Raw genomic sequence first — 20,849 nt, 5'->3', positions numbered from 1 at the left:
GCTTTTCCGAGACCATCGGATGTTTATCCTGCCTTTGAAGAGCTTCCCCGCATGTAGTCCCCTAGATGGCAATCCAGTACCAATCCGTATCGCACGCCTTGCCAGTTTATATCAGAGAGAGGGACAACATACCCTTCTTCGAACCCAACTGAACAAAAGCACAAAGCAACTGAGCGCCAATACCAAATTATAACTCCATCTTGAACATGACACCAACCTCCACAACCACTCATCTCCCCCCTCTGCCACTTCCCCCAGGAGTCTCAGAAAACTACGTCCACTGCCCCTCTAACGGCCTTACCTTCCACATCTTGGAGGCGGGATATACTCCACAGCGCGACAAGCCTCTCATCATTCTGTGTCATGGCTATCCTGAGCTCGCCTTCTCTTGGAGAAAAATAATGCGTCCCCTTGCAGAAGCAGGTTACTATGTCGTTGCTTTTGACCAGCGCGGTTACGGACGGACGACAGGTTGGGATACTGCATCGTTCGAGCAGACGGACATGGAGCAGTTTCGGCTGACCAATGTTGTAAGAGACGTTGTCATTTTAGTGCATGCCTTGGGATATCGAAAAGTAAAGTGCATCGTTGGTCATGATTTTGGCGCTGTGACAAGTGGAATGAGTGCGTTGATGCGACCAGACCTGTTCGATAGTGTTGTCATGATGAGCCATCCCTTCAAGGCCCCCGCAACTCTGCCCTTCAATTTAGCACACGGCGAGGGAGACATACCACCACCACCCGTCGATATTCAGGCTGAGCTTGCAAAGCTACCAGAACCGAGAAAACATTACAAATACTACAACAGCACCGAGCCAGCAGGACGCGAATGGTCGACTCCCGTACAAGGGCTCAAGACATTCCTCCGGGGCTACTTGCATGTCAAATCTGCGAATTACTCGGCAAACAATCCTTCTCCACTGAAGAGTTGGACGGCGGTTGAACTGGCCAAAATGCCACATTACTACATCATGCCACGCCACAAATCCATGCCTGAGGCCATCGCCGCTATGATGGAAAACGAGGACGCTGCTGCAACAACTTCTTGGATGTCTGACTCCGATCTAGAGGTTTACGTGCAGGAGTGGCAACGAACAACATTTCAAGGCGCGTTGAATTATTACCGCACGACCACGGACCCCGGGCGAATGGATGATGTCGCTTTGTTTGCAGGAAAGAAGATTGAGTGTTCGAGTACATTTATCTCAGGCAAACAAGATTGGGGTAATTACCAGCAGCCTGGCGCTTTGGAGGCTTTCTCCGAGTCTTGTGCGGATTTTCGAGGATGTAGATTCATCGAGGGAGCTGGGCATTGGCCGCAGCAGGAGCAGCCAGAGAAGGTAGTTGAGGAAATTTTGGCGTTTCTTGAGGGGCTGGAGGCGGTTCGCTAGGTACGAGATACATCTCTCACATACAAAGGTTGCTCAATGTTGTCTAATCACCCTCCTCTGAGACATGCTGACCCGAATCAACCAGCTGCTAGCCAGGCCGGCTTATGGCAACCGAACACTTCACGCGACACTACGTACCTGTTCTGTGTTCTCATGCGATATGTCTTTTACGCACCTGTCCTTGTCATGTCCACTTTGCGATTTTATCGCATCACGCTTGTATGATTTATACCAGTCTTTGCATACCGCTTCGGTGCCTGGCCGATAACGCCTGTCTTTTGTAATCTTCCTTTACCGCCATTTTCCTCGCCTTGTCCTGAGCTACGATTTGTCGGGCATGCTTTATCTATCAACTTGTGTGTAAACGTGAAATTGTTATTACATTTGGTTACTCAAATTTGCCACACCGTTCATACACGGATTATTCAGATTTCAACAGCACATTGACACGACCTTACTGCAACTTTGGGTGAACATGACCTCAAGCAACTTTATCTTTGCAATTAAGTAAGTAGTTGGGGAATATCCAACTTGAGTAGGGATGCTGGCATAAGCAAAGATAAACATCACAGACAAATCATGGTGGAATCATTGGAGAGAACACAAATCAGTAGAAAGATCTTTGCATTATCAACCAAACATTAAAGTATATGACTATCAATATGTACATCGAAACTGATCCTTATACCAGTAGCACTCAATCCTCTCGAAACATCCACAGAGATATCTACGAGATCTCGATGATGGCAGGACCAGCAACGATGGTGTCGTCAGTGGCAGAAGTGTTGCACGAAGTAAGAACGGCGTAGCTTTGACCGGCAACACCCTTGGGGATCATGACCTCGTAGCCACCATCGACCGCCTTAGCATCGACAAAGATGGGTCCGGTGACAGTGATGAATGCGGCGTAGACATCACCCTCGATCTTGTAGCCTGAGGTGCCGAGCGTGACTGTGGAGTTGGTCGTGATGGGCGAGGCAGTGCTGGAAGCAGACAGAAGGGGGAAGGCCTTGACCGGCAGGGGTGCGTTGGTTGAAGGGCAGCCAGTGATGAACTGTGCGGCGAGTGTGTACACGGAGTTGTAACCCAATGGGCTATCGAACGGCGAAGGGAAGGGAGCCTCGCCAATAACGTTGCGCACGTAGGCGGAGTGACGGGCCTCGACCGTCAAGATGGAGCCAGCGGCGGTCAGGTAGGTCTTGGACATGATGTCGGCAGCGGCACCGAGGTAAGCAGACACACCCACACCCTCAAGGACGGAGGCGGTGGCTAGGAAAGACTTGACGTCTGTGACACCAAAGGCGTAGGTGCATGCGTCGACGGGCTTTGCGCCTGCTGCGGTAAGAGCACCAGTAAGGAAGCTGACGTGCGTCTCCTCATCCTTGGAGACAGTGGTGATGCGTGCATAAGTCTCCTCGTCAAAGCCGGCGGCCTTGAAGTCGCTGACAGTGAAGTTGGCGAGACCCTGACGGTAGAAGTTGTCCTCGAGATGCTCGAGGGTCAAGGCGTAGTTGAGGATGTCGGCATCAGAAGGGCCATCAGCGCGCTTGGTGGGAGCGGCAGAGGCGAAGGCTGCAAGAGCGACGGTGGAGAAGATGGTGGACTTCATTGTGGAGTTGGTTGAGATTGAAGAGGCGTTGAGAGGTAATGAAGGAGGATCGGTGGTAGGATGTTGAAGAAGATGAAGCTGTGGATGATGATTATTTGCTCGGACAGTTTCTTTTCTTATATACACCTTGACCGACTATCCTTCTGAAGGAGACATTTTCAACTCTAACCCGCTGTCACTCATAGTCTTCCCAAAGTGGTAATCGATCTCCTCGCTCACGGAGAGATCGTGTCCCGGTGGAGGCGTAGATTGCATCCGAATTTGTCATTGACACAACCATCGTGGCTGCCCCTGCACCTCTAGCAAAAATCAGTAGTGGACTTAGTGAAATCGCAATTTGTCCATGCGTCGAGCACAATTTCCCCGCAAAAGCACTACCTGACAGAGCACGGATATGTCAGTTCCGAGGCGTACGCTAATCATGGAGCTCACTATGACGGCTAGCGGATCCAACGATTCGCTGCCCTGATGCTAAGACCGAAGAAGCTTTGAGGCGCTTTTCACCTTGCCGTATCGGGACGCTTGGGTAGGGAATTTCCACATCCGAGCGATGATGTTTTCCCTGGAAGCAGACCGATCCGTCAGAACTTGTTTGTAACGGGTGGACATGACAGAGGGAAAGATCTGCATTTGGCAGGCTGCAGCGGTCGAGAAGCCTTGTCGAGTGACTCCTTGCTTATTCAATTTCTCCTTACACTGTTGAAATTGCGCTTCAGCGGCGATACCTTTTTCATGTGTCCTACATATGACAATCATAGGAGGATGGGGGCAAGTCCTGGATGTATCAGTAAACAAATCGACAGGTATCGTGCCAGTGCGAATCAAGGATCATGGGTAGACGTGCAGCTTACCAGTTCTACCGATACACTGATTCACGACTGACCGAGAAGTGATTTTCTCTCCTGTCCCCCGCATAACAAATTGCAGCGCTGCAAGGCTATCATCGTTAGTCCACAAACATCCCGTGTTCTTCCCACTACACAAGTCACGCGCTACCTCAACTAGCACTGATCTTCTTCTCTCGAAACAAAAGCCTCAGCCCGGAAAAGAACGCGACCGGGACTAGTTTGCGCACGTTCGTACCTAAAGTATACTGGAAAGTTACACAAAGTGGAAATTGACATTGGGTGACTCGAGTAGTCGCAACAAGGGTCGCTAAGCTGGTATGAGGGTGTTGCCATCAAGACGGTGGTATATATGTACAGGTCAACAGCGAGGCTGTGTATACGCAGTCTACCGGCTACTACCCACCTCCAACATCGCTCATTATATTTGAATTTTTGATCTTTATCTCGTCACTGTTTTACTCTCTTCTCCTCAGAACATCCCAGTCAAACTCGCCATGAAGTCTTCCTTCTCCCTCCTCAGCATCGCCCTCGTGGCTGTTGGCACTTGCTCAGCGTAAGTGCTTTCTTTTTCCTACTCCGCATTCTGGACTTTCCATACTCTACTTCCTTACCTGTAACCTCGACTAACACTCTTCAGCCAATCTGCCACCACGACTATCACCGTCTCTCCTGGCTGCCCCTCCGCAGCTCCCGATGTCATGGTAACTCGATCTGGCGTCGCGGCCCCCTCTTGCGCTGCAGGCAACGGAACGAAACCGATGATTGTTAGCATGTCGACAGGTACAGGTAGCGCGGCCCAGTTCACTGGCGCTGCCAGCCACGGAAGCGGTGTCGAGATGGGACTATTGGGCTTTGCCGCTCTTGCTCTCGTGCTTTGATCGTATGCTGGACGCCCACTGATGGAAGTTGAGGATATGATACCCATTACTATAATTGTGCGAAACGAGGACGAACATCTTGCGCTACATACACCTAATACGTCGTCGTTTATTACCATCTTGTATTCTATGATCCTTACAAATATGAACACTGTCGTTACAGCCATAGGCCTGACCGTCTTTTCGGCTCGTTGCCAATGCCAACCTTTAGAAATATCTGACAGTGCCTATGCCAAACCTGTCTCGTTCAGCCTGTTGCTTAATCTGTTCGGACACTGGGCCTGACTCAAACGCCGATGGATAGACCGCCTGATTGATTGCTGGGAAATTATATCCTATTATAGTTTAGATCTTTAGCTTGCAGCCAGGCAACTTTGTCCTATTACCATCTCTTTATCTCATAAAGATCTTCATCCACAGGCGGCCTAATCGGCTGGTAGTATTTACCCAGGTTTCATTTCACCCCTTTGAGTCGAAACACATGCCAGGCAAGGGAAAAGTGAAAATTTTCGCTGACACTGTGATATTGAATCTCCGAAGCATAGTTAACTCCTTCTATTCTGTGGAGTGGAGTAAATATTCCCCTTCACTGCGTATCTTGTCCTCGCAGCGCTACACGTCTATATGGTGTCCAATGGTACCTCCCTTTCTAGCCTCTCCGACTAGCAGAGGTTCTTTACCGTGCCTGACAGAGGTTTTCGACCGTGCCTGGCTTCGCGAAACGCGTTGATGCTTGATGGAGGCAAACATGAGCCTCGCACAACAAATATGTTATTTTTCCTTTTGATCTTGAGATGAAACAATCAGTCTCATTTCGATTCACGTTTAACATAACTGTGTTACATAAATCCGATCCGTCAAGGCGAGGATATATTTTTTGAAAGCGGTAAAAGGTTTGTGTTTGATCTTCAAGTTTAGCATATCCAAACTTCAACAAAAAGCTGCCAGGGCTCTCAAATACGCACAATCGCATCGGTACATTGAGTAATCATTTGTCAAGAAGCGGTTATTGCCTCTGCTTCTGGGTGGTAAATCCTACATACTTGTATTAATTTCTTCCAGTCGTTGGATTGTCTTGCCGAAATGATCTCCTGTGTACGTCAATCGTCATGATGCAATGAAATGCTTTCTGGAAATGTATGAATAAGTCAAAGACTAACTTTAGCTAAAGCCGACAGTAATTCAACCAAGGCGTACAGAACAGCTGTCGTACACGCGGGAGTGTCGTGTCACAGTAAACTTTGTGTCTGTGTAAGATGACGCGAAGCACGATACACAAGATACAATGCAGACAAGATTGCCCTGCATGATGTTGAAGCTGTACCAACAGTATTGGTGCCACCATGTGTCCACTCCTCTTGTCAACGTCGGTATCGACAAGTGATTCTGAAGACAGAGAAAAAGGCGAAGAATATATCAAGTATCTCTTGTCATAATATACCACCATCTAGGTGAACTATCTACACTATTTCGCTCTCACCCACATGATTGTTCCTCCCACGGCGACGCTTCAAGTGCTTGTCGCCGTCTACTTATCACTTTGTCAATCCTCAGTCCCAGACGAGCCTGCCTACTCTGTCTTGTATGTATGTAAACGTACAACCTCAGCGTCCTGACCACATGACAACCATCGGGCAAAAAAGTCGTACGCCTCTAGGATGAACAAAAACACCAATGTACATGTAGTTCCCCCCAAATGGCCAAAAGCTTGGCGAAAATATCAAAACATGGTCCAGTACGCCGCAAACGCCAAGCTGTGATGCATTACACTATGTGCGGAAAATGTTCGCTCGGTCGTTCAATCAAAGTTTGGCAGTGCCTGGCCATCGCAATCCGGGATTACGAGACCCTTTTTGAGGTTTCGGTCAATGTCCATCAATCCCCATTTGTCTTCCCACTCTTTTCCTTTCTCGTTGTAGCGGACTTTCCATGGCTCGTCAAACGCCGAGAACCTGTTTTGGTTAGGGTCATGTAAGGATTTGGCAGGGTGTAAAGACTTACCAAAAGTATTCGGTCTCATTCTTAAGACTCGGACATATCCAGTCCTCCATGAATCGGTTCATCTCGGTGATACCGGCGACGGAGCCATCCGTGCAAGATGAGGCGGCACCGCAGTTTGTGCCGCCGCCTGAGGGCCACCCGACCTCAGCAATAACCTGTTTGATGCTTGCATTGTTCGCGGTGAGAGCCACATCCTTTTCCTGCCAGAAATTCCACGTCCAAGCAGCGGCGTCCTCGGCCTTGGTACCAGAAAAGAAGGGATGGATATTTGACATGACAATGTCCACCTCGGTGGCCATGTCCGCAGTCCAGTTGTCGCCTAGATCAGCCATGGCAACGGGAAGTTTGCATTTGTGATCGGTGATATTTTGTCTAAACTCGGTGACGTGGGTTAGCAGTTGGGTGGAAGTAAGATCCTTGCGGTAGAGCACTTCGTTGCCGATGATGATGCCCTTGAAGTAGTCGCAGCCGTAGTCGTCGAGAATTGTCCATGTCTGGTCGATCTGACGAGTCGTAGTCGTGTCATTGCTATCGAGCCATACACCGAGCCAAATCTTCATCGAGTCTTTGATCTCGAGGCGATCGATGGCATGGATCAGCATCTGGGTCTGGTTGCAGTCTGTACCGTAAACACGAACGGTGTTAGTCAGCTGCGACATGACAGCCAGGTCGCGTGTGATGTTGTTCTGCGAGGGCCCGACGTGGAGGCAGTCTGGGTACTGGGTGTTGAGGGGTGTGTAGTCCATGCCCGGGAAGACCTTGTGGAGATTCTGGTTGTTCATTAGACTCTTGATCTCGGCCGAGTTGATGCTCAGGTCGTCTTTGTTATCCGACTGGACGTCATCGGGGGTTGTGCCGCCGCCATCTTGCTGGCTCTTGTGGCCGCTGCCGCCTTTGCTTAGTTGGGAGCCCAGCACACCGCCGAGAATGGAACCCAGCAGGATGACGACGATGATGGCAATGGCAATCCACATGTTCTTCTTCCTCGCGCGGTGGTCTTCCTTCTGCCAGTCCGACTTCTCGCCGCTGACGAGGGGCACGACGTTGTACTTGCCGCTTCCGTCATCTCGCGACGAGGCAGAATAGGCAGCGGCGCCGGCACCTGCAGCTGCTCCGACGCCGGCACCTCCGACGCCGCTGGTAATGGACGAACCTGGCGATCCGTTGCGGCTGGCATTGCGGCTGGCGTCGCGCGAGGCGCCAAAGGGGGCAAAGGTGCGGGAGCGTCGCTTGTTCTGGGGCGAGTCGGGGCCCAGCCCCCAGTCGTCGTCGTCGGCCACCTCGTTGGGGTTGATGTGGCCCATCTGGGGCGCCAGGTTCTGGGCCGACGACGAGTAGCGGTTGTAGGGGCTGTCCGAGTAGGGGACGCCGTGGGGCGAGGGATAGCTGTACGAGCCATGGCCGGCATACATGCCGGCGGGCATGGCGGCAGCAGGGGCGAGGGGCGCGTTGGAGCCGTACGAGCGCTGCGAATACATGGCACGCGCCTTGTCGCTCGTGCTGTCGGAGCCGGGCGTCAGGCCGGGCGTCGAGTAGTCCGAGTAGTCGTTGGGGTCGGCGAGCGGGCGGTGTTGGGGGTGCGGCTGGTACGAGTTGTCGGCGTGCATGCCCACGGGGACGCGATGGGCAGGCGGCGGCGGCGCGAAGTCGTCACTCAGGCCCTCGGCGAGCGGCCCCTGGGCGGGCTGCTCGTGGAAGCCCTGCGGCTGCGCCATGGTGGTACGAGGCTGACGAGAGACCGGCTGGCGATGGAGGCGGCGGCGCCGCTGCACGAGCTCGAGGGCGTCTCGGGGCGGGCCTGGGGGCTGCACGAGGCGACGGGAGCTGCTTCACGCGACAACAATGGCAACGACGGCGCCGGCGAGAGCAACAGAGGGCAATGGCAGGGCAGGGGCAGCAGGCGTGGCAGAGGGAGATGCAGTGCGTGTGGTGGTGTGGTGTGGTGTGCAGCAATGCGTGTGCCGGCTAGGACGGGCTGGTGCAACGCAGAGGCTGATGGACGGGCCTGGTTAGTTCACTAGGAAACCGGCTACCTAGCGGCCACTGCCTTGATGACCTCACCCCCGAAAACTATCGACTCTCAACACGCCGGTAATCACGCAGCCCTGGCCGCCTGCCTGCCATCCCACATCCTGCCCATGTCACACGCCAGACGCGACACGCTACACACCACCGACCAGCAGGAGCCCTCCAGTTGACGCTTCCCACTCCACGCCTGCCTGCCTGCCTCCTGGCCCGACCGTCTGTCTGCCGCGCAGAGTCTTTGTCTCCCAACCTCGCCTTCGCCAACCCGCCGGTCCACCCGCCGGTCCATTGCCCAGTCAATCGTCCTGCTAGCCCTCTCTAAAGATAGGCGGCTGGGATCCGCCATGCCCTTCCCAATACAATCGTTCCCGCCCCAGTATTAATTTCTGCTATCTGTCGCATACCGGTACTTAGCCCACTCTCCGCCCTCCACACTCTCCTCGCGGCCGGTTCGGGCAATGCACCGCCCAGCTTTTCTAGCCGTTTGAGTTTTCCATCTGCCCACAAAGACCTCCACACGCACCAGCGCTGGCTTGCTCTGTCACGCACGCAAAAGGTCTCGTTCACCTCTCTCCACTTGCTTCAGTCGTTGAAATTAGACCCTGTCCAACCTCTGGAGATTCCATGGTTGTGCTGAAACACGACATTGCACATCAGCGCAGGGACCACGTAACCCAAGTCATGCTGTACCCTTCTTATCTGCAACTTCCATCCTCCTGCTTACATCAACAACCGGGTCCGTGATAGCCATGTTGATCACCACATATCTGATAGCTGTTGATGAGAAACTTGAGAGATTCTCGAGACGAGCCAAATGCATGCGTTTGCTCATCTTGCCTTATTTTGCGCCGTGAAGTATACAGAATTTGATAACCATGAATTATCCAGCTCTCTCAGTGCGCTTCGATGCATCATGGAAACAGAGTTGAGTAGGTTCACTTGGAGCAGGAACGTTCCAATCGCTTGAAGGAGTCACCATCGTCACCATCAGCTCTTTCTCGAACAATCGAGCTGAGCAGGTACAGTACGATTCTCGAGACAGCACACTTGGTCCATCTTCAATTTGTTAATCTACCGTCAAACATTTTCGTCTCAGCCATAATTACGTCCCAACATCATGACCTCCTTGTTCACCACAAACATCTTTCCCAAGAGCAAGGATGTGGCATTCATCACCGGAGCAAATCGCGGCATCGGCTTCGAGCTCGCCAGAACACTCGCTCGCGATCACGACTTCCACATCCTCCTCGGTTGCCGCTCTCCTGCTGCCGGGTCACTAGCTGCACTCAAGCTACGAGATGAAGGCTACGCTGTCGAGAACATCACCATCGACATCACTTCCGACGACTCTATTCGCAACGCTGCAGAAGAAATCAAGAAGAAACATGAGCGCCTGGACCTTCTTGTCAACAACGCTGGCATGATGGTTCGCGGCGATGCAGACGAATGCTTCGATACGAAGAGACAAGCGCTTCAAGACACATTCAACACCAACGTTTCTGGTCACGCCTTGGTTACTGACGCCTTCATCCCGCTTTTGTCCAAGTCTCCAAACCCACGTATCGTCTTTCTTAGCTCCATTCTCGGGTCCATCATCAACCGCCTGACTGTTAAATGTCCTCTTGATGAGATTGATTCCATTGCATTTCGGTGTAGCAAGGCCGCGCTCAACATGTTGGCTGCGCATTACGCAAGGAAGTTCAAAGAGAAGGGGTGGAAGATCACTATGGTATGCCCTGGTTTCGTGTCGACGGATATGCACAACGGGAACGGGGCGATTACGCCTAGACAGGCCATGGGGAATTTGGTAAGGGTTTGCACCTTAGGACCGAACGGCGAAACAGGAACATTCACCAATGACATTGGGCTTATTCATTATTGAGCGACTTGGGCCCATGGGTTGCATGTGGCGGGTATCGTAGCGGATGAGACGGCCCCAATAACATCCAACAACATCTTTGTTCTTCACGTGTTCACAACACCGACAGTCAGACACCGTAACATTTGCTTCTGCATACGCGTCCTCAGATGGTGTTGTCCGATTGGTTGACAACCGTAGATCCGTAATATCAGCTGATAAACCCTTGTTCCCCCCTTACATACAACCATTGTAGAGTTGTCTAATCTTTATTGAGAAGCCGTTTCGCGAACGTCTGTCGTCTTCTATATTCGCAACATACATTTTCTGATTCCCCAATGACAACATCAAGTGTATGATGGTCAATGACGCAATGAAGTAGTACCGACTAGGAGGATGGAGAACATAAGCTTGCTGTGAATTGTATATACTGTTTGTGAGAATTCTAGTACCAATAGATGGTGGTGCCCGTGCCAAAACGCTTTTAATTACAAATTGATACATTGATGGTCATGGATATACCACGTCTGTCCTCGAAAACTCGTCATTGAATTATATTGACCACCCATCCGCAGAAGTCGTCTGGAACAGAAGGAGCCGGCACCGAAAGGACAATCATACGCAATAGATGTAAATCGTGTTCAAAAGTGCGTCTAGAGGATTTGGAAAAGTAAAAAGGAAAGGTCAAGGGTATTATTGTATGGAGATAGGACTTTCTGCTCGCCATAATTACCGCATTCGGAATGTGGCAAATGGAGGGAAGTAATATGCAGGGTGAAAAACGGTCAACGCCACACACGCAATAGCGATCATCCTGTCATCAGTCAGTTCGAAATTCGCAATGATTACAGGACTCAGCTTACATTCCGTCGAGCAAGAGGAATTCTTGTTCGTTGCGCATTAATGGATTGCCCCAGCCGCCAGCCATCTCGGGCAGGCGGTAGATGCACCGAATGAGGACTGTTGTGTATGCCAACACCACCATGCTCCCAAAGACCTTGACTTTCCACGTTGCCACGGTGCCCTGCTCCTTTTGAATTTGGTAACTGCTCTTCTCGTCCAGTGTATCCTTTCGAGCGCTTTTGCGGTATCGCAAAATGTACACAACCATCAAAAGTCCACACACCGCCATGGTAGCGACCTGAAACGCGATACCCGCCACTATCATGTTGTTGCCGGCGTTGACGAGACGGAAATTGTTTTTGCCTCCCGCAGCTGCCAGGCCACCTCCGATGGATTGCAGTGCAATTGAACCAATGTCACATCCAATGAAGACCCATGGGTACAGACGAGCTTTGATGAGCGAGTATTGAGGCCCGCAGTACAGGACAAAGTGCTTGAGGGTGAGGTATATGGCTGCAGCGATGAGGGATGGTCCAAGAACGAGACACACAATTTGCAAGCGAAACCCAGACTCGCTCCATGGGTTGTCGACCATCATCAAGCGACCGCCATATCCGGCTGCCTCGAACAAAGTCCCTATCCCCATGGCGATGGTGTAGGTCCAAGTTCTGTTGAGAATTCCAATTCCTAGGGACGCGACGAAACAAAGACCGAAGATGGCGACAAAGAAGGCATTGACGCTAAGAATAGGGGAGTATCCATATAACGTCGCTTCCAGAGGGCAGTTAGGAGTGATCTCTATGCACTCTCTAAAGTCGCCTTTTGGTCTAGCTGTCGCAGCTTCGACGAGAGGAGTAAGAAGGGCGAGGGCGCATGCCAGTACTGTAGCGGACGAGAGGCGCATCATAGGTAGAAATGCTACTATGATAAGGTACTGAAAGAAGGGAACCGACGCGGATGGTGTGTGTAGAAGAGAGAATGGTGAATCCTACACCCTAAATGATCAAGCCAGAAAGCAGGCAATATCGAGAATGCGCTGGACAAATCCCATGTTGAATTAAAGAGTAAGATCTCAAACCTGGATAGTCACTTGTCGACCGGTCAAACTTCGTGCCGACGAACCTTGGCATAGCTGCTTACTGCCTAAGGTGTAAGATTAGTGCCAACTTTTGTCGAATTGTATCAACTAAAAGCATTGTTTGATTAATTAAACCCTGCATGCTAGCCTGCTTCGAGCGCGCGTAAGACCTCGCGTATGCAACAGTTTCACCCGTGTGTTCAGATCGCATTGGTTCCGCGGACCTGCACAATTAGTTGCGTAAATGTACGAAGACACTGGCAGGACATAAGCGCAAGTGTTGTATAGAAAGGCTCTAACGCACTTATGCTGAAGAGATAGTATTCTTTCCCTACTGCTTGGCTCCATGCACAAATAGTCTTTTGCCCTGTACAGGCTCAAACTCCTTCTTTCCTGGCTCGCTTGAGCGCCCACCAAACACCATCTGGCCCCTCAACTGCCACTCGACAGGAACGCTCCATTCCTGCGCGACCCGCTGGTCGATAATGGGGTTGTAATGTTGAAGATTGGCGCCGAAACCTTCTGCGTGAAGAGCAGTCCACACTGCGAACTGGTGCATGGCATTGGCGTGCTCGCTCCAATCGCCGAATTGATGCGCGTAAATAGGATAGTCTTTCTTGAGCTTGTCGACAGGAGCGGGATCCTCGTAAAAGAGAACCTGTAAATCGTGTCAGTACAGACCAGGACACTGGCGAATAGAAACGAATCGGACGCAGAATATGTTTCGAAATCTTTGCATCAACCATGTCGGGTCCGATTACGGTCGTTGCTGGCTTGGCTGCACGAGACTACACCGGCTTCTCACAACCTGCCCTCAACTCCTCCGCCTTCACTCGACAATAAGAAGGGATTACGTACAGTTCCGTATGCAGCTTTGAAGCCAGCAAGCTTCTCTTCTGTCTTAGGAAACTTGTCCTCCGGTGTCAATGGCTTCAGAACCTCCAAAATAAAGTCCCACAACTTTTCGTGGTCCTGATTCAGGAGGATAACAAGGCGCGTCGACTGGCTATTGAAAGCAGAGGGAACATAAAGAATAGCATGCTCAGCGAGCTCTGTAATTTGCTTGTCTGAGATTGGCGCTTCTTTGTTGAGTTGATAGTGACTGCGTCGCTCTTCAACAGCTTGTACAAAAGATTTCTGGGTAGACATGGTTGCGGAGGTTGTCGAGAAAGAGCTGGCAGTGGACGAACGAGTAGAGGAGAAAGATGAAGGTAAACGTAGGGCCGATGGAGTAGTGGCAAGTCGCGCGCTTTTGAACCCACCGGCTCCACGCAGCGCACTTCGAGCGATTTGGCACCCACTCTTCAGTGATTGCGCCATTGATGCAGAGATTGATAGCAGTAACACCAATCGATCTGTCCTTATCGGCAGTTATGTATGAGGGACTCGTTGCAAAATTACTTCGGCCAAGGGAAACGCGTGGTATGAAGCTAGTCCCTAGCAAACGTGCGGTACCAGACGATGACGTGAAGACTTTCTGGCGATCACGAAGACAAGTGTTAAGTCTATAGACCCACTTATTGAAGGAAACGTCGTCAAAGACTCGGAAAAGCTGGTACGTGCGTGAAGGTAATAGGATAAAATATGTCTTACAGGATGGCTTGGACTATGAGAGGATGTGATAGATTCTCGATAGTTAAATAACTTATTCCTTTAACCAGTACACTAGGACCGCGTAATTTAACCAATAGGATCGTGGAGCGCAAGTTTCAAGAATATCAAGACAAGGTTTAACTAGCGTGGAAAAACGACAACAACGAAAAACAAATATATTAGATAATATTGCAACTACTGTATCCTATAGACGGGCTCGTTAAACCCGCGGATTTCGGCTAATAGAATTGTGTAGCACAACTTAAGAATATTAAAACTAAAACTCTATACCAAGCAAACTTTGAGGGCAGGCATAATACTAACTTATTGACGCAATCTAACTGGCCAATGGTCAGGCCGAAATCCGTGGGTTTAACGAGCCTGTCTATGGGATAAACTTAATTAATCCGTTATATACTAGACAGGGGTCGTAGCGAAGCGAGTCAACCTGCGAGTAGTAAAAGAAGCACAGCCACTCCTAGTTACTATGTTTACCTAACTATTAATTATCGCGACGTTACAATGCTTATCTAGTATTAAACAGATTAACTAAGTCTATACAGTACTCTGCGGTTGTAGACGCACGCTGAGAGAGCCTAGAACTTAGAGTAATAGACTTATTCCTTTCTTAAAGATATTTTACTCTAGTATTAACATTTTATTTAGTAGATATTAATATATTATAATTACTTAACCTAGTTTTTATAAATTTTTTATTCTAGATAAATCTATCTATAAAATAGAGATTAAAATAAATCTAAGTAGAGAAAGTTTTACTCTAAATACTTTTGTAGATTATAAATAATTAACTACTAATTACTATTTAGAAAAAACAGTAGAACTAAATATACTATTTAATATAAGAGTAGAACTAGAATATATTAGAATAAGTATTTTAAGAAGCTATCTATATTTAAAGATAGGCTATTATTATATTTCTAAACTTTAGAATTTTCTATAATTCTTATCTCTTAATCTTTTAATTAGACTTAATATTAGCTTATATAGTACTTGTATAATAATAGTTATAAAGTTATTATTACTATAAGAAATATATTACTTAAAAGCTTACTTTACTAGTTATCTTTAAATTGTTATCTATTTTTAAAACTAGGTAATAGTAATATATTATTAAGTTTTTCTTTAGGTACTCTGCTAAGTTAAAGAGTAAAGATCTTTTAATAACTAAAATTCTTAAATATATATTAAGCTTTATACGGTTTTACTTATTAAGGTTTTTCTAGATTAGATTAGCTTAACTTCTTTAATCTTCTTATAGCTAAAATTGTTTTTAATAAGTTTTAAATATAGAATCCTCTTTTGGAATAAAATATACTATTTTTAAGATCTCTTTTTTAAATTAAGTTTTTTAACTATAAGACATAATTCTAGAATTAATATAGTATAGTAAAGATAGAATAATAGTATTTAATGTATAATTAAGATAAATTACTAGAAGACCTCTATTTTTTTATAAAGTACTTTTATCTATATATATAAGCTTAAAGGCTAAAGTTAGTATAATAGTATATAATATACCTACTACTTTATACTTACTTAATAAAATTTTCTTTCTTAGATACGATTATATTAATCTAGTAGACTATGTTATTTATTACTTATATCTAGTATAATTAGGTATACTATAAGTATTTTAAAGTAAATATTTTAGTTACCTACTAGATTAAGCTAATTCAGCCTAATTTAGCTATTTTTAAAGTATATTATAACTATAATCTTAATTTAAAGTAAGAGAAATAGGTATTTACTTTTACTTTTATTATTATTTACTTTCTTAAGAAGTAGGCTAAGCTTTAAGAGTTTTACTTAAGTTTATAATAAGGGCTTTTCCTTACTTCCTTATTCTTTACTTTTTTTCTTTTTTAATCTTTAAAAGTTTTAAAGCTTTAGGTATATTTTTAGCTTTAAAGTAAAAAGTATTAATTAGTTTTAATCTATACTAACTAGTAAAACCTATGTATTATAGGCTTAAGAGGTATTTAAAATTAACTAACTATATTAATATAACCTGCTTATTTATTACTTAACCTACTTAATTTTTAATATAATTAAAACAGTTCCTTTATTAAAAGCTTAGTACCTTAAAAACTATTTAGTTATTAGTAACTATACTAAGGTTATTTATATATGTTACTTAGACTTTTTTACTTATAGTAACTTTATTATAAATAATTTAAAGTATTTCTTTAGTACTAATATAATTCTTAAAGTAAGTTTTATAATAGTAACTCTTAAAGTTTATAGTAATATTAATTAACCTATCTTAATTAGAACTACTTTAAAATATATATATTAGCTTTAGTAACTATAAGTTATAACTACTAAGCTTTTTTAGCTTTTTAATACCTACTAAAAGTACTTTTTTAAGCTTAAAAAGTTACTTACTTACTATTTATTTTATAATTATATAGTTATAAAGTTTATGTTTAAAGGCTAGCCTATTTGGTTAATATATATTTTATATATACCTTTACTTTTTTTTTAACTTAAGTAAAGATTATTAATACTACTTATAAATTTATTAGCTTAATTTATAAGTTACTAGTTAAATTTAATAGTAATTAGCTTAAATAGTATTTTACTTTTTATAATACTAAGTACCTTTTCTATTATAAGTTACTTATAGCTTATATAAGTATAACTAAGATTAATAAGTTTACTAAGTTTAGTATTTATATTAAAAGCTATAATTCGTTTAAAGCTAGCTTCTAAAAAAAGATAATACTTAAAAAGTAAACTCTTAGGGCTTTTAATAATAATAACTTATACTTTACTTTTTATTTAAAGGTAAATAGCTACTTATAACCCTTGAGAATAGGAATTAATATATTATATTACTATTATATTTAAGTTATATACGTAATTTAATTGCTTCTTAGTTTCTATAATATATTAACACTTACTATAGTAGCTAAAGTTTAACATAGTTATTAGTTATTAGCCCTCTACTTTTAGTTACTATAACTATTACTATTACTCTTAATACTATTACTATAACTATTACTTTAACAGTTACTAGTCCTTATACTACTAATAGTATATATAGGTTTTATACCTACTTAATTACTACTACTAATCTTATTATTTTATTATAATACTTAGAATTTACAAAAGCTTACTTAAAGTAGATTTTATTTAAAGTTAAATTATTATAATTATACTACTTATTAGTAAGCTAGTTAAGGTTAAAAAAGCTAAATATTAAAAAAAGCTTTATTAGTTTAAAAAACCTATATAAGAAGTAGTTAAACTTTAAGTTTATAAAACTTTACCTTAAGCTATTTATTAACCTTAAGGCGCTGCTAGATATGTAAATCTTTTATATAAAATATATTACTATTATACTAAGTAATACCCTTTATCTCCTTTTACTATCTAATTAAGTTCTTAGAAAGCTTACTATAGATATTTAGAGTACTATAATAGTATTAAGAATTATATATAGTAATCTATACCTTACTAAAGTACTATAAGATATAGTAGTTAAATATTTAAGCTTTAGTAATAGTATTGTATTATAGGTATATAATCTTAGTTATAGTAGAATAATAATAAAATTAGAATAAAAGATAGGTTATAAGTTTTAAGGCTTAATAATATAAAGAATTTGTCTATACTAGCTTACCTATATAAATTATTATTACCTAGACCTCCTTTAAAGCTGCTTATTATATATTTAAAATTGCTAGTTAATTAAAGATCTTTTATTACCTTACTATAGTTTATAATAAAAACTAGGTTTTATAACTAAACTAAACTTTAACTATTAGCTACGTAGCCTTTAAAATATACGTCTGTATTAGTATATTAAGTAGCTAGTAATTAAGAAATAGCTAATTAGCTTTTAATTACTTTTTATATATACTTCTATTAAGTTTTACTTTGTAAAAAGGGGCTAGGTATTAGCTTTTAAACTGAGTTATTATTTTAGATTTTTAATATATTGCGTCTATCTGCCTGTACTATAAGTATAAATATACTAAAAACCTAAAATAATAGCTACTATTAAACTGTATTAGTATAAATTAGTATTAATCTTCTAAACTTTATTTAGTAGATATTGTTTTAGTAAATTATTAGCTAAAGTAGTTACAAAAGAAAAAAGGCTACTATAGCTACTATTACTTTTAGAACTACTAAATTAAATTTTACTATAACTAATAAATACTTTATATCTACTAAAAAAGCTACTAAGACCTATATAAGAAATAAATTAGAACATATAAGCCTAAGTACTAGTTAGTATAAATTAGCTTAGATTAGTAGTAGTAAAGCTAAATTATAGCTATATATATTTTATAATATTATATACTAAGAATGTTATTTCTTAGCTTTATAAAGGCTTTTTAAATAATTATTATAGTTAACTAATACTAATTTATTTTATTTTTTTAATTTAATTCTAATATTATTTAGTAATATAAAGTATATTAATTAACTAAGTAATGTTTTATATTTACTTTTAAAGTTATTATTTTAGAATTTTCTTTAAAAAACTAAACTACTAAGTATAGTACTATTAAACCTTATAAAAATTCTTCTAAGTAGGTAAAAATATAGAAAAGTAGTTATATAGTTATTTTTTTACATTTCTATCTTTCTTTTTTTAGAAAGTTTATCTTAAGAATATACTTATAAGAGCTTATTTTTTCTTTTAATATATCTTAGAACTACTTAAACTTTATTTTAGAATCTTATAAGTAGTATTTTACTTAAATTTATTTTAAGTTTTTAGAAGTTCTTATCTTTTAAATAGCTATTCTACTTTACTAGATATTGTTTTATATCTATACTATTTTATCTTTTATTAACTACTTTCTTTATATTATTAATATTAGTTTTAATTCTACAAAGTATATCTATAAGTAGAAGTTTATTATATAAAATTATCTCTTGTCTTTTCTAAGGTTTTAAAGAAATATCTAGTATTCTAGGTAGGTATTATCTACCTTTTAAAGATTAACTTTAAAGGTAGTAAAGCTAATTTAGCTTATAACATTTTTAATTCCTAATATCTTTAAATTTAGTTACTTTTTTAGTTTAGTAAACCTTATATATTAGTTAAGTATAAAAACGTTGTTTTTTACGTTTAATTTCTAATAAGGCTTATTTTTATTAGTGTATAGATCTTAATATTTTTTAAAAATTAATATTTTCTTTTTATACTTTACTTATAGTAATATTACCTATACTACTAGTTTATTTTTAAGAAGAGCCTTACCTTTTTAAAAAGTTAATTAGGTTAATTAAAAGACTTTAAATATACCTAATTATCTTGAGTTTATAGCGTATTTATACTTAAAGTACAAGCAGATAGATATAATATAGTAAGAATCTAGTATAGTAACTTAGTATAGAAGCTTATACCTAGCTCTTTTTTACATAGTAAAAATTAGTAAAAGTATATAGTAATAGTAATTAGGAGCTAATTAGTATACTATTTCTTAATAACTAGCTACTTAATATACTAGTATAGATATATTTTTAAGAGCCTAGGTAGCTATTAGTTAATATTTAGTCTAGTTATAAACCCTAGATTATATTATAAACTATAGCTAGGTTATAAAAACTCTTAGATTTATTAGTAATATTAAATATATAACTAAGGTAGCTTTGTAAGGAGTATAGGTAATAATAGTTTATATAGGTAAGCTAGTATATAAATATCCTTTGTACCTTAAAAGTTATTACTAAATACTTTATTTATTTATTTATCTATTTATTTATTTTAAATTTTTATTCTTTATAACTAAGATTATACTTAACTAATAATATAATCCTATTAGCGTAACCTAAGAGTTTCTACACTGTGTCTTAAAGTAAACTAAGAATTTAAAGATTAAAGTAAGTAATTACTAGTACTAGTATAGTACTTTAGATATCTTTAGTAAAATCTCTAAAGACCTAATTAAGTAATAAAAAAAAATTAAAAGGATTACTTAGTATAATAGTAATATACTTTACTTAGGTAATTTAGATATTATATAGTACTTTATACTTAATAAAAGGCTTAAAGTAAAGCTTTATAAAGTTAAGGTTTAGCTCCTTCTATATAAGTCTATAAGGCTAATAAGGCTTTTTTTAACACCTAGCTCTTTTAACTTAATAACTTTACTACTAAGTAACGTAATAATACTACTCTAACTAAAAATAAAAGGCATATTAAGTAAGCTTTTATAGAACCTAGATATACTACGTAAAAAAGAAAACTTATAAAAGTAATTTAAAAGGTATAAAACCTTACTATAAGACTATAGGATTAATAAAAAATAAGAACAAAGCTAGCTAATCTTGTTAAGAAGTAGTAGTAAGAGTAATAGTAACAGCAATAGTAATAAAAAGCAGAGAGTTATAACTAAGTTAAACTTTAGCTACTGTAGTTAGATTAAATATATAATAAGAACTAATAAGTAATTAAAACGCGTGCACAAAAATATAATAGTAAAATAACACATTAATCCCTATTCTCTAGGGTTAAATATACCTTGTAGTAAGCTTAAATAAAGGTAACTTTAATTATTATAGATATACTATTTATAATTCCTAGAGGACAGAGATTAATGTGTTACGTTACTATTGTGTTTTTATGCACGTGTTTTAATTGTTTATTAGTCTTTATTATTTATACTAACTATAGCAGCTAAAGTTTAACCTAGTTACAACTCTCTGCTTCTTATCGCTATTACTATTGCTATTACTGTTGC

The 20,849-nt window shown here is 41.7% G+C and overlaps 7 protein-coding genes across 7 annotated transcripts; 3 read left to right on the top strand and 4 right to left on the bottom strand.

The window, feature by feature from the left end:
• The first annotated feature begins 29 nt into the window (after positions 1 to 29).
• On the top strand, positions 30 to 1,794 carry P153DRAFT_137298 (alpha/beta-hydrolase). Its single transcript, XM_033662085.1, has 2 exons — positions 30 to 1,391; positions 1,477 to 1,794. The coding sequence occupies exon 1, from the start codon at positions 207 to 209 to the stop codon at positions 1,389 to 1,391; it is 1,185 nt and encodes a 394-aa protein (XP_033518607.1). The 5' UTR covers positions 30 to 206; the 3' UTR covers positions 1,477 to 1,794.
• Positions 1,795 to 2,118: 324 nt separating this feature from the next.
• On the bottom strand, positions 2,119 to 3,025 carry P153DRAFT_351058 (uncharacterized protein; the record flags this gene model as incomplete). The annotated part of the gene is made up of 1 exon (XM_033666313.1): positions 2,119 to 3,025. Exon 1 carries the CDS (start codon positions 2,998 to 3,000, stop codon positions 2,119 to 2,121), a length of 882 nt encoding a protein of 293 aa, XP_033518606.1. The 5' UTR covers positions 3,001 to 3,025.
• Positions 3,026 to 4,342: 1,317 nt separating this feature from the next.
• On the top strand, positions 4,343 to 4,726 carry P153DRAFT_390762 (uncharacterized protein; the record flags this gene model as incomplete). The annotated part of the gene is made up of 2 exons (XM_033670974.1): positions 4,343 to 4,401; positions 4,486 to 4,726. 2 exons carry the CDS (start codon positions 4,343 to 4,345, stop codon positions 4,724 to 4,726), a joined length of 300 nt encoding a protein of 99 aa, XP_033518605.1.
• A 1,538-nt stretch (positions 4,727 to 6,264) lies between these two features.
• On the bottom strand, positions 6,265 to 8,706 carry P153DRAFT_327230 (glycoside hydrolase family 17 protein). Its single transcript, XM_033665324.1, has 2 exons — positions 6,728 to 8,706; positions 6,265 to 6,678 (listed from the first exon to the last, which is right to left on the bottom strand). Exons 1-2 carry the CDS (start codon positions 8,440 to 8,442, stop codon positions 6,525 to 6,527), a joined length of 1,869 nt encoding a protein of 622 aa, XP_033518604.1. The 5' UTR covers positions 8,443 to 8,706; the 3' UTR covers positions 6,265 to 6,524.
• A 1,125-nt stretch (positions 8,707 to 9,831) lies between these two features.
• On the top strand, positions 9,832 to 10,831 carry P153DRAFT_371080 (carbonyl reductase). Its single transcript, XM_033669181.1, has one exon. It carries the CDS (start codon positions 9,870 to 9,872, stop codon positions 10,632 to 10,634), a length of 765 nt encoding a protein of 254 aa, XP_033518603.1. The 5' UTR covers positions 9,832 to 9,869; the 3' UTR covers positions 10,635 to 10,831.
• Positions 10,832 to 10,901: 70 nt separating this feature from the next.
• On the bottom strand, positions 10,902 to 12,500 carry P153DRAFT_426658 (RTA1-domain-containing protein). Its single transcript, XM_033672615.1, has 2 exons — positions 11,474 to 12,500; positions 10,902 to 11,424 (listed from the first exon to the last, which is right to left on the bottom strand). The coding sequence occupies exons 1-2, from the start codon at positions 12,358 to 12,360 to the stop codon at positions 11,340 to 11,342; spliced, it is 972 nt and encodes a 323-aa protein (XP_033518602.1). The 5' UTR covers positions 12,361 to 12,500; the 3' UTR covers positions 10,902 to 11,339.
• A 360-nt stretch (positions 12,501 to 12,860) lies between these two features.
• Positions 12,861 to 14,172, bottom strand: P153DRAFT_371077 (Nitroreductase; the record flags this gene model as incomplete). Its single annotated transcript, XM_033669180.1, has 2 exons — positions 13,390 to 14,172; positions 12,861 to 13,189 (listed from the first exon to the last, which is right to left on the bottom strand). The coding sequence occupies exons 1-2, from the start codon at positions 13,849 to 13,851 to the stop codon at positions 12,863 to 12,865; spliced, it is 789 nt and encodes a 262-aa protein (XP_033518601.1). The 5' UTR covers positions 13,852 to 14,172.
• Positions 14,173 to 20,849: the final 6,677 nt, after the last annotated feature.

Source organism: Dothidotthia symphoricarpi (genome assembly GCF_010015815.1).
Source record: "Dothidotthia symphoricarpi CBS 119687 unplaced genomic scaffold P153scaffold_24, whole genome shotgun sequence".
Classification (NCBI taxonomy): domain Eukaryota; kingdom Fungi; phylum Ascomycota; class Dothideomycetes; order Pleosporales; family Dothidotthiaceae; genus Dothidotthia; species Dothidotthia symphoricarpi.
This window is presented reverse-complemented; position numbering and strand designations above follow the sequence as displayed.